This window comes from Rattus norvegicus, chromosome X (assembly GCF_036323735.1).
Source record: "Rattus norvegicus strain BN/NHsdMcwi chromosome X, GRCr8, whole genome shotgun sequence".
Taxonomy (NCBI): domain Eukaryota; kingdom Metazoa; phylum Chordata; class Mammalia; order Rodentia; family Muridae; genus Rattus; species Rattus norvegicus.
In genome coordinates this window covers 41,276,514-41,293,857 of record NC_086039.1, presented here as the reverse complement: position 1 = coordinate 41,293,857, position 17,344 = coordinate 41,276,514, and the positions used below count along the sequence as shown (strand labels likewise).

Below are 17,344 nucleotides of genomic sequence, written 5' to 3'. Positions count from 1 at the left end.
CCTGTCAGCAAGATTTTCTTGGCATCAGCAAGTGTCTGGGTTTTGTGTCTGCAGACGGCATGGATTCCTAGGTGGGGCAGTCTCTGGATGACCCTTCCTTCAGACTCTGCACCCCTCTTTGTCCCTGCATTTCCTTTACACAGGAGGAATTCTGGATTATTTTTGAGGTGGGTGGGTAGCCCCTTCCCTCAACTGGGGGCAGTGCCTATCCCCTGGATACGGTCTCTACAGGTTCTATCTTGCCTGTTGGATATTTTGGCTAATGTTCTCTCTGTTGAGTCCTGGGAACTTCTTCGGTCCCTGGCATCTGAGACTTTCTAATGGCTAGCCCCAGCTCCCCCTCCTCCATTGCTATACACCTTTCAAATTCCTGACTCTCTGTACTTCCCCCAATTCCCCCCAATCAAAACCGGCCCCCCTTTTCCCTCACCCTCCTCTCTCCCTCCCAGATCCCTCTCTCCCTCTCCCTCCCAAGATTATTTTCTTCCTCCTTCTGAGTAGGACTGTAGCATTCACACTTTGGTGTGATCTTTCTTTTTGGGTTTCATATGGTCTGTGAGCTGTATTGTGGGTATTGCGAGTCTTTGTTTTTCCCCTTTGGCTAATATCCACTTATCAATGAGTGTATACCATGTGTGTTCTTTTGTGACTGGGTTGCCTCATTCAGGATGATATTTTCTTTTCATTTTAAAAAATTGATTTACTTATTTTTACTTATTTTTTTTTCTTTTTTCCGGAGCTGGGGACTGAACCCGGGGCCTTGCGCTTGCCTAGCAAGCGCTCTACCACTGAGCTAAATCTCCAACCCCGATTTACTTATCTTTATTGGATATTTTATGTATTTACATTTCAAATGTTATCCCCTTCCCCACCTCCTATCCACCCTCCCTCTGCTTCTATGAGGATGCTCCCCCTCGCTCCCACCTACTCCCACCTCAACACCCTAGCATTCCCCTACTCTGGGGAAATGAGCCTTCACAGGACCAAGGGCTTCTCTTCCTATTGATACCCAGACAATGCCATCCTCTGCTACATATGTGGCTGGAGTCATGGGTCACTCTGTGTGTACACTTTGGTTGGTAGTTTAGTCCCTGGGAGCTCTGGGGGTTTGGTTGGTTGATATTGTTGTTCTTCCTATGGATTGCAAACCCCTTCAGCTCCTTCAGTCCTTCCTCTAACTCCTCCATTGTGGTCCCCATGATCAGTCTGATGGTTACCTGTGAGCATCCTCATCTGTGTCAGTAGGGCTCTGGCAGAGCCTCTCAGGAGACAGCCATATCAGGCTCCTGTTAGCAAGCACTTCTTGGCATTAGCAATAGTGACTGGGTTTGGTGGCTGCATATGGGATGGATCCCTAGGTGGGGCAGTCTATGGATGGCCTTTTCTTTAGTCCCTGCTCCACTCTTTGTCCCTGTATTTCCTCCTGTGGGTATTTTGTTTTCCTTTCTAAGAAGAACTGAAACATCCACATTCTGGTTTTCCTCCTTTAGCATATTATGGTCTGTGAATTGTTTCTTGGGTATTCTGAGTTTTTGGGCTAATATCTACTTATCAGTGAGTGCATACCATGTGTGTTTTTCTGTGATTGGATTATCTCACTCAGGATGATATTTTCCAGTTCCATCCATTTGCCTATGAATTTCATAAAGTCATTGTTTTTGATAGCTGAGTAGTTTCCATTGTGTAGATGTACCACATTTTCTATATCTATTCCTCTGTTGAAGGGCATCTGGGTTCTTTCCAGCTTCTGGCTATTATAAATAAGGCTGCTATGAACAGAGTGGAGCACGTGTCTCTTTATATGTTGGGACATCTTTTGGGTATATGCCCAAGAGAGGTATAGCTGGATCCTCAGGCAGTTCAATGTCCAATTTTCTGAGGATCCTCCAGACTGATTTCCAGAATGGTTGTACCAGTCTGCAATCCCACCAACAATGGAGGAGTGTTCCTCTTTCTCCACATCCTCGCCAGCGTCTGCTGTCACCTGAGTTTTTGATCTTAGCCATTCTCACTGTTGTGAGGTGGAAGCTAATTCTCCTTTTAAGTAAAAGAAGTTACCACAACTAGGAACATGAAGGAAGTAAAATGTAAGAAAATTAGATCCGTGGGGTTATTGGAAACATTTTGAAATATTTTCAGTTTGAAGCCCCAAGTAACTCACCTTTCTTGAAATATTAAAAAAAAATAAGCAAAATCAAAATGAATCTAAAATCTTCCTATGAGAAACCCTTTTTTTCCCACATGGAAAGGTTTAATGAAAGAAGAGTAGAAGAAGAGAGGAAAGGCTGGCCATGGGCATGTGGGGGGAAAGGGGGTATGGGGAGAGAAGGTACAAGGTGAAGAGCAGGGAAGAGGAGAGAACAAAGAGCAAGAGAGAGCAAAAGAAGAGAGCAAGAGGGGGAGGAGGGGGCAAGCAGCCCCCTTTATAGTCAGGCACAGCTGGCCGTTGCCAGGCAACTGTGGGGGAGAAAACCCTTTCAAATTGCTATTTACATAATATATTAATTACTTTTCCATTGCTGGAATAAGAACTCCATAGCCAAAGGCAATTAAGGAAGAAAGTTTATTTGAGTTTATGATTCCAATAGGATAAAATCCATCACGACAAGAAAATATGGCAGGCACAGTGATAGGAGCAGGAAACTGAGAGTCACATCACAGATCACAAAAAAAAAAAAAAAAAAAAAAAAAAGAAGCAGAGAGAGTGAGAATGAACAGGAAACAGGGCCAGGATATGATTTCTCAAAGCTCACCCCAAGTGATGTATTTCTTCCAGAAAGGCTGTATGTACCCCTTCTTCTAACCTCCCAAACACCAACAACAATTGTATCAAAATGCTTCAACATCTGGGCCTATGACAGACATTCTCATTCAAACTATCACATTCTACTCCCTGGCTCTACAGGCTTATAACCACATCCTAATGCAAACTGCATTTAATCCAACCTTAAGTCTTCATAGTCCTTTACAGTTTCAATACTGTCAAAAAAAGTCCAAACGCTCTTCTGAGAATCAAGACAATCTCTTAAATGTATCTTCCTGTAAAATCAAAAGGTGATTTGCATCCTTCCAATACAACACAAAATAGACATTAGCATTTCAAATAGGGTCATAATGAGTGAATACTGGATCAAAGCAAGACCAAGATACATCAGGGCAAGTACCAAGTCCTGGAGCTTCCTCCATGTCTGGTGTCTGGAATTTCAATTTTAATGCATTTAAATGTCTCTGCCTCTCTGGTTTTTAACATATAATTTTCTCATGAACTCCTTACACTTACTATGTGCAACTTGCTTTGGAAGATACTACACAACTTTGGCATCTCCAACATCTTTCATACAATGGCCTCTCATGGACTCCTTCTCTCTCAGGATCTTTATGCAGTGATTTCTGGGCCAAACACTGCCTAGTCTCAGTGGATCTCTTAAACCACAATGGAAGAATCCATGATCCCTTTCCACATGCATCCTTCCTATCACCAACATGTATACCCTTACCTTGGTTGCACTGCAGAGGCCCCTCCTTAACTGTGCTAACTTCCTAAGCAGTTACAACCTTTTTAGCATATGCTTTTGCTGGAACATTAATCTTCCTACTGTTCCGTTTTTCCTCCAAATTACACATTTTGTATTTTTTCTACCACATTTCCTACTTTTCATTATAGGCCAGCATATGTTATTACTAATAACCATACCATAGATTCAAAGCACCACACATATATGGACAGTCTTAATTCTTCTTTCAAGGGACTTTTATCATGCCCACTTGTTTTTCTTTTCTTGTGCTGAACCCACAGTGTCATGCAAATTGAACAAATACTCTAGCACTGAAGTACATTCCCAGCACAAATCTGCATTTTTTATTCATTTTCTATTTTTATGTATGTGTGCCTGAGTATGCATGTTTGCATGTCTATGGGTTCATATGTATGTGAATGTGCCTGCATGTGTAGGCCCGGATGGATGTTGAGAATCACTAGCAATTGCTCTTTCACTTTATTTGTTGACAGGGGTGTCTCGCTTCAACCCAGAGCTTGTTGATAGCGCTAGTCTTGCTAGCCAACCTGTTCTAGGGAATCCCCCATCTCTGGGGCTGGGATTACAGGCGGGCTGCTTCATCCACTTGGCATGGACAACCTCCAACTCACAGTCTTTTACCCTCTCTTCTAAGGTGCTCTTAGAGGGAGCTTGGGCCTTGGAGGGAGCAATATAGATGATCTATTTAGGGCTGAGCACTCAAGTCAGCATTATGAAATTAAATGTCTCTGCTTTCACCATTTACTACTGCAAAAAGAAACTTTTCTTACCAGGGTCGGGGGCGGCATTAGTCTATGAGTACAAATATAAATACTTCGAAGGTACTTGAACTACAAGTCCATTTAGCAAAACATCAGTATCAGATTTCACCTTAGAGTCTGTGACCTCCCAAGCAGGCTTTGACTAGGTTTCTGGTGCCAGACATGTATTTCCTCCCTTGGAGCCGATCTCAAATCCAATAGGAAAGTGATAGGTTACTGTGATGGCTATTCTTGGTTGTCAACTTGACCACATTTTTATCAGTATGTTTGAGGTAGGAAAACATTGCTTTAATCCAGGTCTTTTGAGCTAGAAAAAGACGAGCCTTTATTCCAGATCCTGAGAAGGGAAGATACACCGTTAATCCAGATCCAATTTGGTCCACACCTTCTGTTGGAAGCCTATATAAGGACTTGAAGGAAGGAAGCTTTTGCTTTGCCTGCTTGTTCTCACTGGCAAGTTCATTCATTCACTAGCATTAGAGCGTCCTTCAGGATTCCAGCATTGAAGACCAGCTGAGACATCCAGTCTGGCAGACTGAGCAAGTACTGCATTCTTGGACTCTCCACTCATAGCCAGCCACTGTTGGGTTAATCGGATGGACCACAGACTGTAAGTCATTCTATGAAAATCCCTTTTGGTATGGAGAGATTCTTTTTATTGATTACTTTACTTATTTATATTTCAACCCTCCCATCCCATTCCCCTCCCCCTGCCTCTATGGCTCACCCACCAACCCACCCACTTACTCCTCACCCCTAGCATTCCCCTACACGGGAACACTGACCTTCCACAGGTCTAAGGGCCTTCCCTTCCTTTGCTACATATGTAGTTAGAGCCATGTGTTCCTGCCATGTGTACTCTTTGGTTGGTGGCTTAGTCCTTGGGAGCTCGGGGGGGGGGGTCTGCTTAAGTTGATATTGTTCTTCCTATGGGGTTGCAATCCCCTTCAGCTCCTTCAGTCCTTTCCCTAACTCTTCCTTTGTGGTCCCAGGCTCCGTCTAATGGTTGGCTGTGAGTATCCACATCTGTATTGGTCAGGCACTGGCAGAGCCTCTCAGGAGACAGCTATATCAGGCTCCTGTCAGCAAGGAAATAAATGCAGGGACAAAGAGTGGAGCAGAGACCAAAGGAAAGGCTATCCAGAGACTGCCCCACCCAGGGATCCATTCCATTTGCAGCCACCAAACCTAGACACTATTGCTGATGCCTAGAGATCGATTCTATATGTTCTGCTACTCTGGAGAACCCTGACTAATAGTTACCCCCAGAATATTCTTGCCGTATTACACTAGTGGGCATGTCTTGCCTATGAAAGACCCCAGCTTAGCAGCAGTAACGCCATTTTGCAAGGCTGTACTTAAGATGACTGGTTCAGAGAAAGGTTAGAACACTGAGTACACAGCGGCTGCCAAGCAAGATGTGTTTGGTTGAAAGCCTGGCAGGCAACAGGACGACTGCGGTTGAGCACCTGACAATGAGAAAAGCCCCGGGAGAGGTCCCACACCCTGGTGGTGGGGGGCCGACTGCCCCCGGGCTGAACCCTTGGGAGGCCGAGCAGTCCTTATGTTTCAGGAAGGTAGCTAGGAAACTTGCCCCCGGGCTAAACCCTTGCCATATTAGAATCCACCAATTATATCCCTGTAACCATGCATCTGCTTCTGTATGCTTGCTTCTGCTCCCCAAAATCCTATAAAAAGCTCATCCTTGGTTCCGTGGGGCGCGCCAGTCCCCCGAGTGACTGAAGCGCCCGCAGGTGCCTGTGCCTGTGTATCCCGACAATAAACCAAATCCTCTTGCTGATTGCATCCTGTGGTGTCTCGGTCTGGTCTTTGGCGTTGGAGGGTCTGCATCCCGAGGGAAAGTTCTCCCTGAGAGCTTTTCACCTACTATGCTCAGGGTCTACAGCTGGGAAAGACTGCTGATAATGTACTTTTCTTTCCAAAAGACTGCATAGCATCTTCCAGTGCTATGAACGTTAGCCTTCAGGCAGTAATTTTTACCTTGATTTCCCTATGCCCTACATCCAAAGAGTGTCCACCTATCTTTTTGATACAGGATGTTTTACTGAAGCCCGAGCTTCACCTTTACCTCTAGCCTGGCTGGGTGGTGAGCCTCCAAAATCTGCCAGCCTTTCTCCCCTAATGCTGGGGCCACAGGCGTACATTACCATGCACAGTGTAGTTTTACATGTGTATCAAGCAAAGCACTTGAATTACTGAGCCACCTCCATAACTCTTTTGTACTTTTTACTCAAAGTATTTCTGCATGTTATCTAATAAGAGTCCCTTTATGTAAATATAATGCTAGTTTAAATTAACCAAGTTAGTCTTTCATATTACTGTTTTGGTAGTTGTACAGGTAAGTTTCCAGTTACTCACTTCATACAAATTCTAGTTAAATTTAGCATTATTATTTTCACATACATTATCACAAAAGGATTACATTCAATAAACATGGGCTTTTTTTCAGGTGACATATTGATAAATTGTTTTCCAAATTCGTCATGTCAGTCCACATTGTAAAGTGTCATTTAATTTATTTTATTTTTATTTATGTATATGTTTTTTTGCATCTCTGTATAGGTACTCTTAGACGTCAAAAGTGGGCACTGGATCTGTTATTGTGAGGCACCTGATATGGTTGCTGGGAACCAAATTTAAGTCCTCCCAAAGATCAGGAAGTGTTCTCAACTGATAAGCTATCTCTCCAACTCCATGTCATATTTTACCATGACAAATTACAGGCTAAGATAGTAAAAAACTTTCCTCAGAAATCTCTTCTCTGTGTTCCAGGTCAGATTGTAAAGACATAAATGATTATTAACTCTAAAAATAATTAAATTCCAGGGAGGGCAATGTGAACTTGGTGTTCTTCTGTTTTTGTTTTTAAAGATAGGTTTCTCTCTCTAGCTCTGGCCATCCTGGAAACTCGGTGGCCTTTTCACTTGCTTCTGCCTCCTGAGTGCTGGGATTAAAGGTGTGTGTCACCATTCTGGGCTAACTTGGTGTTCTTTGCCAACTTTCTTAGATCAGATCTTATGTTTAGTTGGTGACTTTTTTCTCTTCATGAAGTATGAATAGGGAAGGACTGAGATATAAGTTAAATTTGTGTGTGTGTGTGTGTGTGTATGTATGTGCGTGTGTACACATACGTATGTACGTGTACATGTACATGTTCATGTACACAGGTGGAGTGGCCAAATACTGACGTCAGACGTTTGGTTGCTTACTTTATTTTCTGAGATGGGGTCTCTCGCTGAGCTTGTAGAACACTGATCCGTTGTCCTGGCTGGCCAGTGAACTCTGGGGATCTGCTTGTCTCTATCCCCTCTATGTCTGCAGTCCTAGGGTTACAGACACTTACCACTACCATGCCTTGTTTTTGTATTGGTGGTGAGGATCCAATAGTCCTCAGTTTGTTCAGTGTTAGGTTCAGAGACTTGAATCTGACTAGGATGGGAGCAGGGGAATGAAGAAAAAAGGGAGTGGGAAATACAGACATACGGTCATAAAGCTACGATCAAGTAGTCTGAGCTCTTGCCTTGAACGGAAGTACACCATAATAACCTCAGGATATTCAGTATATGCAGCTGGACAGAAAGGAGGGTTATTGGATACACCTGGTCAAGGAGGCTTGAGTTATTACATACAGATAAACAAGGTAATCTAGGCAGGAAAAGTCTCTGTAGGGGAGCACTATTCAGGTTGTAAATATTCACAGAGAGAAAGCTATGATGGAAATTTTCTGCACACACTATCAACATCCTTACTTGGACCAGAGAAAGACTGTCATTCCTCTATAGATCTAAAGCTCTTGGGGGCTTTGACATGGCTGCCACCTGTCAACACATACATTTACTCAGGAATTCATTTATTCAGGGCTTTCTCCACTCCCTTCAGTGCAGCAAGCACTTTACCCACAGAGCCATCTCCTTAGCTGTGCAATCCAAGTTTATAAAGAGACTTTCTTTTAGTTATATAATTTATATTGAATTTATATCTAAAGCTTGGGTTTAAAGAAGGACTTTTGTCATTTTTAGTAAAGAAAATGTTCACCTTAAAACAGATACAAAATAATTTCTGAGAATGGGCAGCAGAAAAGAAGGTTTTATCTAAGTTCCATCTCTGCATAAAAATATAATATTAAAAGAAGAAATTTCTTCTATAGAACAAATAGTCTATAGGCTGGCTCATAGAGATGGCTCAGCAGTTAAGAGTGCTTTTTGCTTTTGTAGAGGACTAGAGTTTGGTTCCAAGCATCCTTGTCTGGCACCTTATAGCCACCAGGAACTCCAAATCTAAGGGATCTGACATGCCATCAGGGTTATCAACAAGCACCTTTATCCACTGGTCTTATTCTTAAAATAATGCACAAGGGGCAGGGATGTTAGAGAAATGGCTCAGAGGTTCTTGCTGCATAACCCTGAGGACTGGTGTTCAGATCCCAGCACAATGTGTGACAAATGGCTGACAACATGTCTTGTTTTAGTTACTTTTCTATTGCTGTGAAGACCAAGGCAAGATATAAAAGAAAGCATTTAAATGGGATCTTGCTTACAGTTTCAGGGGTAAGTCCATGACCATAATGGCAGGAAGCAAGGAAGCAAGCAGGCAGGCATAGTTCTGGAAGCACTAGCTGAGAGCTTACATCTGATCTGCAAGTTGGAGCAAAGAAAGAGAGCTAACTGGGAATTGCATGGGCATTTGAAATCTCAAGTCCCACCCTTAGTGGCACACTCCTCCAAAAAAGCCATACCTTCTAACCCTTCCAAAACAGTTCCTTCAAGTGGGGACCAAGCATTCAAATATATGAGCCAATGGGGTCGATTCTTTTTCAAATGAACACATGTTTGCAACCCTAGTTTTGAGGAAAGGAGAGGTTGGTGGAGGTTGGGGCTATTGGCTTTTAGTCTAGTTGAAAACCACCAACCGAGGGTTCAGAGAGAGAGAGAGAGAGAGAGAGAGAGAGAGAGAGAGAGAGAGAGAGAGAGAGAGAGAGAGAGAGAGAGAGAGAGGCAGGCAGAGAGACAGAGAGACCCTGCCTCAAAAGAATAGGCAGAGAATGATAGAGGAAGACACTTAATGCTCTCTCTTCTAGCCTCTGTGCATATATACACACCCAAATAAAAATTTAAATGTTACATAAATTATTTGTTCAGAAAAGTTTCTACAAAGGAAGTAACATTATTCCAGAAAGTCACTCTAGGGCTGGAGATGATGATGATTCAATCAGTAAAGTGCTTGCCCTATATGCATAAGGACCTCAGCTGGATCCCTAGAAACAATTTAAAAAGCTGGCCATTGTTAGCAACATCCCTGACTTCTCTTTATGAATGCCTAAGGGACCACTACCTCAAATTGTGACAATATGGATCAAAAGGGAGATGATTCCCATAATGGCTACTCCTGGCTGTCAACTTGACTATATCTGGAATGAACTACAATGCAGAACTGGAGGGCTCACCTGTGATCCATATCTTAAGGCTGGGAGATACAAGTTTCTGACCTGGCTCATGGCATGGAGATCTTGAGCATAGTGACTATGAAAAGCTTAGATCCAGGCAAGGTAGTACACACCTTTAATCTCAAGAGACTGAAGCAAGGAGATCTCTGAGTTCAACATCAGCCTGGAACAAAAACAAGTCCCAGATCCAGGCATGGTGGAACACACCTTTAATCTGGGCCACACCTTTTGCTGGAGACCTACATAAGGACATTTGCTGTTCACCTCTTGCATATACTTCCCACATCTGTCTATGGAAGACCAGCTGAAACAACTAGCCTTGTGGGACTGAGCAACTACTAGGTCCTTGGACTTCCAATTCACAGCTGACCATTGTTAGGGAGTTAGACTACAGACTATAAGTCACCATAATAAATTCCCTCAATATAGACAGACATTCCATATGTTCTGTGACTCTAGAGAACCCTAATACAATCCCTTTTGTGCCTAGCATAAAAAAAAAACAAGGATGACAATCATAACAAAATGGACTAATAAGGGGAAATCATTAACACGTTAATTTAGCCAGTTTCAAAATGTGACACAAGAATCTTCTGACTGAAGATCCAAAGACATCGGGTGAACCATCCATACTTGTAAGGTTTGTCAACGCACACCTTTAACCACTGAGCCATCCTACCGGCCTTGTGTTTAAAACACTGTACAAAGGGCAGGGAATGTTAGAGAAATGGCTCAGAAGTGTTTGCTGCACAATCAAACAAGGTAGGCTAGACCATTTCTTTATGGACAGCTCTTAACAGAAAAATAGTGAGATTTAGAGCAAACCTTTAGCTATTATGGTTGGCGTGGGGGAAGGGAAATAGGTTCTGTTTCTACCATATGTTTTGGGGGAAAACTGTTTCTAATAATTTTAGCAGTAAGTTTTGAGAAAATTTTCTCAATTTCATTTTTTTTTTGAAATAGGGTCTCACTATGTAGCCCTGGATGGCCTAGAACTCAGTATAGACCAGGTTGGCTCAAACTCAGAGATCTACCTGCCTCTGCCTTCTGAGGGATAGGATTAAAGGCATGTGCTACCGTAGCTCCCAAAATTCTTTTTTTTTTTTTTTTTTTTTTGGTTCTTTTTTTTCAGAGCTGGGGACCGAACCCAGGGCCTTGCGCTTCCTAGACAAGCGCTCTGCCACTGAGCCAAATCCCCAACCCCCAAAATTCTTAATCTATATATTTTGATCTTTTAAGTGATTTATGTGTGTGAATGTTTTGCTTACATATATGAATGTTTACCATGTGCATGACTAGTGCTAGAGGTCAGAAAAGGGAACTGGATGGAGTTAGGGATGGTTTTGAGACTCCATGTGAGTGATGAGAATTGGATGTGGGTCCTCTTCAAGTACAAGTAATGAAGCACTGAACCATCCCTGTAGACCCTATAATTTCACTCGAGTTTCACCATGTCTTTCCTCCTACCATGACAACAAGTCCTTGACTCTGCCACACTTGAAGCTTAAAGCAAAACCTTGCAAGGTGGCAGACATTTAACCTAGCACACTCCTTTCAATGTAGGATTTTCTTATATGCTTATGCTTAAAAACATACTACACCAACATCTGAGGAAAAGCAATAAGAAGGTGGTGTGAAACCTTTCCCTCTCTCATTCTATTTCGGCTATGAATACCAGTATCCAACTAAAAAGGGCATATTCAACAAGAGGTTCAGTTGTCCAACCTAAAAAGACTACAAGTCCATAGTCCTCGTCTAAACGGTGTTATCAGCCACCAGGCTCTTTACATTCCTGAATTTTGCCACCTTAAACAATTGCTTTTGTCCATTGTCTGAATGATGCAATGTGCCTCACAGGAAAAGGAGCAGGCTGGGCATATGGCTCAATTGATACAGCGTTTGTTCCACACAACTCCCTGGACACCCCTCACCCCATCCTGTATTTGTGAGCACAGACACATATGTGACACAGGACAAGTATAGAGGTTGGATGACAACACTGCATGATGGTTCTAAACTTCCACCTTGTTTCAGACAGTTGTTAGCTACTATATACACCAGACTATCTGGTCAAAGATTGCAGGGATTGTCCTGTATCTTTTTCCTATCATCTGTAAGTGTACTGTATTACTGGTGAATTGTACTGCATGCTCCCAGGTATACGTGTGTACTGGAGATGCAAACTCAGGTTTTCATTCTTGCACTGAAAGCACTTTACCTGTTGAGCCATCTCCTGTGCCAGCCCTGCACAGAATAGGTCTTATTTAAATCAACACAGAAAAAATCTTCTTAGAAGACTCTAGGAAGAATGCTCCCCAAAAGCTAATTTGGCAAGATGGATTACATGGGTAGTCCTACCTGCAGGGTTGCAGGGAGAAAGAAAATAAAATAGTTGGGATTTTACATTTCTTTCACAGGAAGCATATACTGTAGAAAAGAAGGAGAAGACTAGTTTTTCTGTGTGCTGATTCATATTTTGCAAGACTGTTTCACAGTTTACAAAAATAACTGTAAATTGGAATGGTTGTTGATGGCACACCACTGTAATCCCAGCAGTTGGGAGGCTGAGGCAGGAGGACTACCTTCAGTCTAGTCAAGCTGGCCTACATAAAAGAATCTCCAAGAGAAACAGAACCAAACCAAACTACAATTTAGCGTATGTGTGTTTGTGTGTGTGTGTGTGTGTGTGTGTGTGTGTGTGAGAGAGAGAGAGAGAGAGAGAGAGAGAGAGAGAGAGAGAGAGAGAGAGAGAGAGAGACAGAGAGAGACAGAGAGAGAGACAGAGAAAGAGAGAGGGGGGGGAGGGTGGGGGGAGGTGAGTATCAAAGTCCATAGAGACCAGAGGAACATGTTGGACCCCTCTGAGTGGGAATTACAGATGGTTGTGACTTATCTAACATAGATGTTCAGAATAAAACTCGGGAGTTCTAGAAGAGTAGCATTGGTTCTTAACTACTTAGCAATCTCTCTTGACCCCTAAAAATTAATTTAAAAAAAATTTCAAACAGGGTTTTGCTATGTAGAAAAAGCTAGCCTTGAACTGAGTGATCTGCCTGCCACAGGAGTGCTAGGGTTAAGGGCATGCATCACTACACACACAGCTAATAACGAATAATTAATCTTTAAAGGCTAATATTAAACAGTTCACAAATAGAGGTATTAAAAAAGATTTGAAATATAAGAAGAAAATTATTTCCATTAAGAAGCTAATGGAAGGAATACTTCTCAATCACTGCATATGATATGAAGAATCTCAAGTCTGCTAAATTGTACAGTTTAAGAAACACTATTCTTATAAAAATATTTAAAGATAAAGGTAAGTACTCTATTTAGTCGAAACATATATATATATAATTATTTTACTATATTACTGAATCAAAAAAGAAAAGTTACTACCTATGCAAATAACAAATATTTTCTCTAAATAAGAGGGAAGACATTACTAATATTTATTCTCTCCACAAAACTAATGATACGCATTTTTATAGATGATGTATTTTTTCCTCATATGTATTAGTTCTTTGCACATTTCATACAGTGCATTATCATATTTACCCCCTTCCATACCTTTTCTAACCCACTTCTATTTTATACCCACCAAATTTTGTGACCTCTCTTTAAAATATAGATTACAATTTGTGCTGCCCATATACACTGTGTCCCAGCTTGATTTCCTCATGTTCCATGATTCAAATATTCAGTATCTTCAGTAATAGGATGTGACCTTCTGGGTGTGGATAGGTCCACATCCTTAAGGAAAACTGACTCTCTTCTCCCAACAGATATCAACTGCCAATAAGTCCTTACTGGGGGTGGGACTTCATTCTCACCTCCCCTTTCCATTCCGGGATTTTGCTTGGCTTGAGCCTGTGTAGGTCATCTGTATGTTGTCACAACTGTTGTGAATTCACATGTGCAACTTTAGGTGTCTGGAAAAATGTTTCCTTGTAAATAAGGTTCACAGCTAGGTAAGATTGATGTTTACTTTTTCTCCTATGGTAGAGCCTTATAGTACTATGAAATCCAGTTTGTGGGGAATGAAACTTCCAGGAATGTACCAGTCTGATCTCATGTTCTATGATTCAAGTATTTAGTATCTTCAGTAATATGGTCTTACTTTCAAGTTCTGGGGTGTAATCAAGTGTTGGGAATAGCCTGTGATTTTTTGGGGGGAGGTGTCTATGGGAGTTCATTGGCAATCAACTTCAAAAGTGGTAAAGCATTTATGGCATTGAACTTTTCATCTGTTAGCCTGTGGTCCTAGTAGGGGCATTCTGTCCCATTATATAAGGTGACTGATTGCAACTGTTTCTGTATATGTGTATGTATATATTTTAGGAAGCTTCTACCATAGATTTCCCTATGACTTCTTTAAAAGGCCTTTATTTTGTTATCCTTCCCATGTTCCCTTCTCTACTTTGCCTTCTCAGCCTCCCCTCCTTTTAACCCTTCCTGTTTCATTATTTCACTTTGACCCTTCATACCACTTTGTTCTTGCAGCCTTTCTTTAAAACCAGATTAACTGATGAATGAAACAGAATTGAACATTTGCACACACACACATAAGCACACACTATGATAGCCATCCAATTAACCAAAAAAGCTAAAAGTACATACTGGAGAAAAGACAGCATCTTCAATAAACAGTGCTGGTCAAACTGGGTCACTATATGTAGAAGAATGAAACTTGATCTTTATCTTCCACCCTATAAAAAAACTCAACTCCAAATGGATCAAGGAACTCAACATGAAACCCGGTACCATGAATCAGATAGAGGCATAGGAAAGGACTTCCTGAGCAGGTCCCCAATAGCACAAATATAATACATGTTGGTTAAACAATTAAAAAAATTAAATCATAAAATTGTTAAAATAAGATGTATTAATAAAATCTTGGAATAGGGAAGACTTTCAAAACAGAATCATCAAATGTGAAAAAGATACAGGCATAGCAGACAATGGTGTACAGTGACATATATAATATATTACTATATTATATATATATAAAACATACACAACATTATATTACATACATATATGTGTGCGTATAAAATGATACACATTGTACTAAAATGAAGTTGAAGAAAAGGGATAAAAGCTAATCCCTCCCATGAAAAATGGGGAAAGGGGTCTGGGGACATTGTTCAATGGTTATAGCGCTTACAACATAACATTGTTCAATGGTTAAATCACAACACAAGCAGCAGGCATGTGATTGGATTTATAATCCCCACTGAGTGGACATGGCACCTGCGCTTGGGAACCTTTGTGAAGCTGGCTAGCTATTGGCAAGCTCTAAGTTCAACTGGAAGACCTTGCTTCGATTGACTTCTGAGATCAGTCCCAGGCCATTATATACATGAGAACACATGTGCTTACACATCTGCACATATATAAACCACCAATATGTAACTGAATGAATGTGAGTGTGTGTGTGTGTATGTATATTATACACAATATTACAAAAATATACTTCAAAAATAAAAATGAGAAAAGGATATGTTTAAACAAAATATACTGACAGGTAAACACATTTTGAAATGTTGATTTTTTCTTAATCAAAAATGCAAATTAAAGATGCCATTCTGCAAATCTGCCTAACATAAAAATTCAATTTAACAGTGTGTATATATAAAACTGTGGTCAGACTTCAAGACACCCATGTTTCCTCTAGAATTTTACCAACATGTAATCATATAATCATAGATATAAACAAATATTTCAAGTATATTTTAATGCCTTTATGTATTGTATTGGCTAACTTTATGTCAGCTTGACAAAATGTAAAGTCATCTAGGAGGGTGGACCCTCAATTAAGCAAACATCTCCATAAGATGGGGCTGTAGGCAGGCTTGTAGGGCATTTTCTTAATTAGTGATCAATAGAGGAGGACACAGCTCATTGTGGGTAGTGCCATTCCTGGACTGGTGGTCTTGGGGTCTATAAGAAAGCAGACTGAGCAAACCATGGGGAAGAAGCCAGTGAGTAGCACCCTCCGTGGCCTCTGCATCAGCTCCTACCTCCAGGTTCCTGCCCTATGTTAGTTCCTGACCTCCTTCAGTGATGAACAATGATATGGTAGTACAAACAAAAGAAACCCTTTCTTCCTCAATGTTTTAATAACAGGAATTGTTTAAATTATGTCATATTTAACTGAGCCATATGACATTACCAGTGAAGTAACATTAGAATATTAATAACTACCAAGTTGAAAGCATAGCTTATGAGTTTATACATATACTTTTTCAATAAATTGCTATTTTCATTAACCTCTTTTATATAATGAACTATATCTCTGTTTTTAGTGTGAGAATATTTTCCTACAAGTCTCCCAAATAACATAAATCTATTTTGTTCCACTTGTATAGTTGCCCAACAAACTCCTGGTTACTAACCTTTTTGCTAAGTATTTCCATAAAAGAAAAGATGTGGCCTGTATTGGCGAAGTGCATGAAATTTACACAGTGTTCCCTGCATTGTAGCTGTCTGGTGATATATAAAACCTAAAAAGAAATATTAGAAGCCATTAAAGTTATAAAATAAAGTGGTTGAAAGGTAAGAAAGGAATGCTATGAATGAGGTCTAAAACTTAGGGACCTAGAAAAGAGAATAAATTAGACTTGCTGGGAGTAGTGGTACACACTTTTACTCCTAGCGCATGGTGGCTGAGACAGGCAGATCTCTGAGTTCTAGGACAAGTATAAGGCCTTTGTGAAAATGTGAATCCAGGTAGGGGAGGGATGAAGCTCAGGACTAGAGTACTTGCTTAAATATGCATGAGGACCTTGGGTTGGATCTCCAGGCCCACTGTACCCCCCAAAAAATTTAATCCTGAAGAAAAGCAGTAAGCTATTACTACATAGTACAGGTGGAATAAGAAAACCTTGTTTCTTTTTTCTACCACTCTTCTCTTTTCAGATGGGTTCTCAGGTAGCTCAAGCTGATTCCTGATTCTTCTGCCTCTACTTTCCAAGCACTGAGATTACAGGCAGGTGCCACCACTAGCAAACTACTAAATGCTTTCTTACAAGAATTCCTGGGCTGGAGAGATGGCTCAGTGGTTAGGAGCACTGACTGCTCTTCCAGAGGTCCTGAGTTCAATTCCCAGCAACCACATGGTGGCTCACAACCATCTGTAATGGGATCTAATGCCCTCTTCTGGTGTTTCTGAAGACAGCTATAGTATATTTATATATATAAAATAAATCTTTAAAAAGGTATTCCTATAAGCACAAATAAACTTGGAGAATTGTGCCAAACACTAATGATGGGCTGGAGAGATGACTCTGTAGGTTAAAGCAGTTTCTATGGAAGCACAGGATCCGACCTCAGGCTCTGCCTGCCACCTAAGTTAAAAAATTGGATATGACTGTGTATAGCTACTATAACTCAAATGCTTGTTGAGGGTGCAGACAAGGAGTATCTTTGGGGATTGCTGGCTACCAGCTTGGCTCCAGACTGAGTGAGAGTCTCAGGGAATAAGGTGAAGAGTCATACAGAAGGCTATCCGATGTCTACACGCACATGTAGCCTCCTTCCACATACATACTTTTGTAATACTATGATGTAAATATATTAATATA

At 41.1% G+C, this 17,344-nt stretch overlaps 1 protein-coding gene across 3 annotated transcripts in view; it reads right to left on the bottom strand.

Annotated features, from left to right (window-relative positions):
* Window positions 1–3,827: 3,827 nt before the first annotated feature.
* Window positions 3,828–17,344, bottom strand: part of Mbtps2 (membrane-bound transcription factor peptidase, site 2) — a 64,075-nt gene continuing 50,558 nt past the window's right edge. For 2 of the 3 annotated variants that reach the window (XM_063279940.1, XM_063279942.1), the window contains 2 exons: window positions 8,856–8,952; window positions 3,828–4,877 (listed from right to left, as the gene is read on the bottom strand). In XM_063279940.1, the coding sequence (XP_063136010.1) occupies window positions 4,761–4,877; window positions 8,856–8,952 (214 nt within the window). In that variant the 3' untranslated portion in view covers window positions 3,828–4,760. Of the gene's footprint in view, window positions 4,878–8,855; window positions 8,953–12,426; window positions 16,265–17,344 lie in introns of those variants that run through there. The other variant, XM_063279941.1, reaches the window with a different exon arrangement.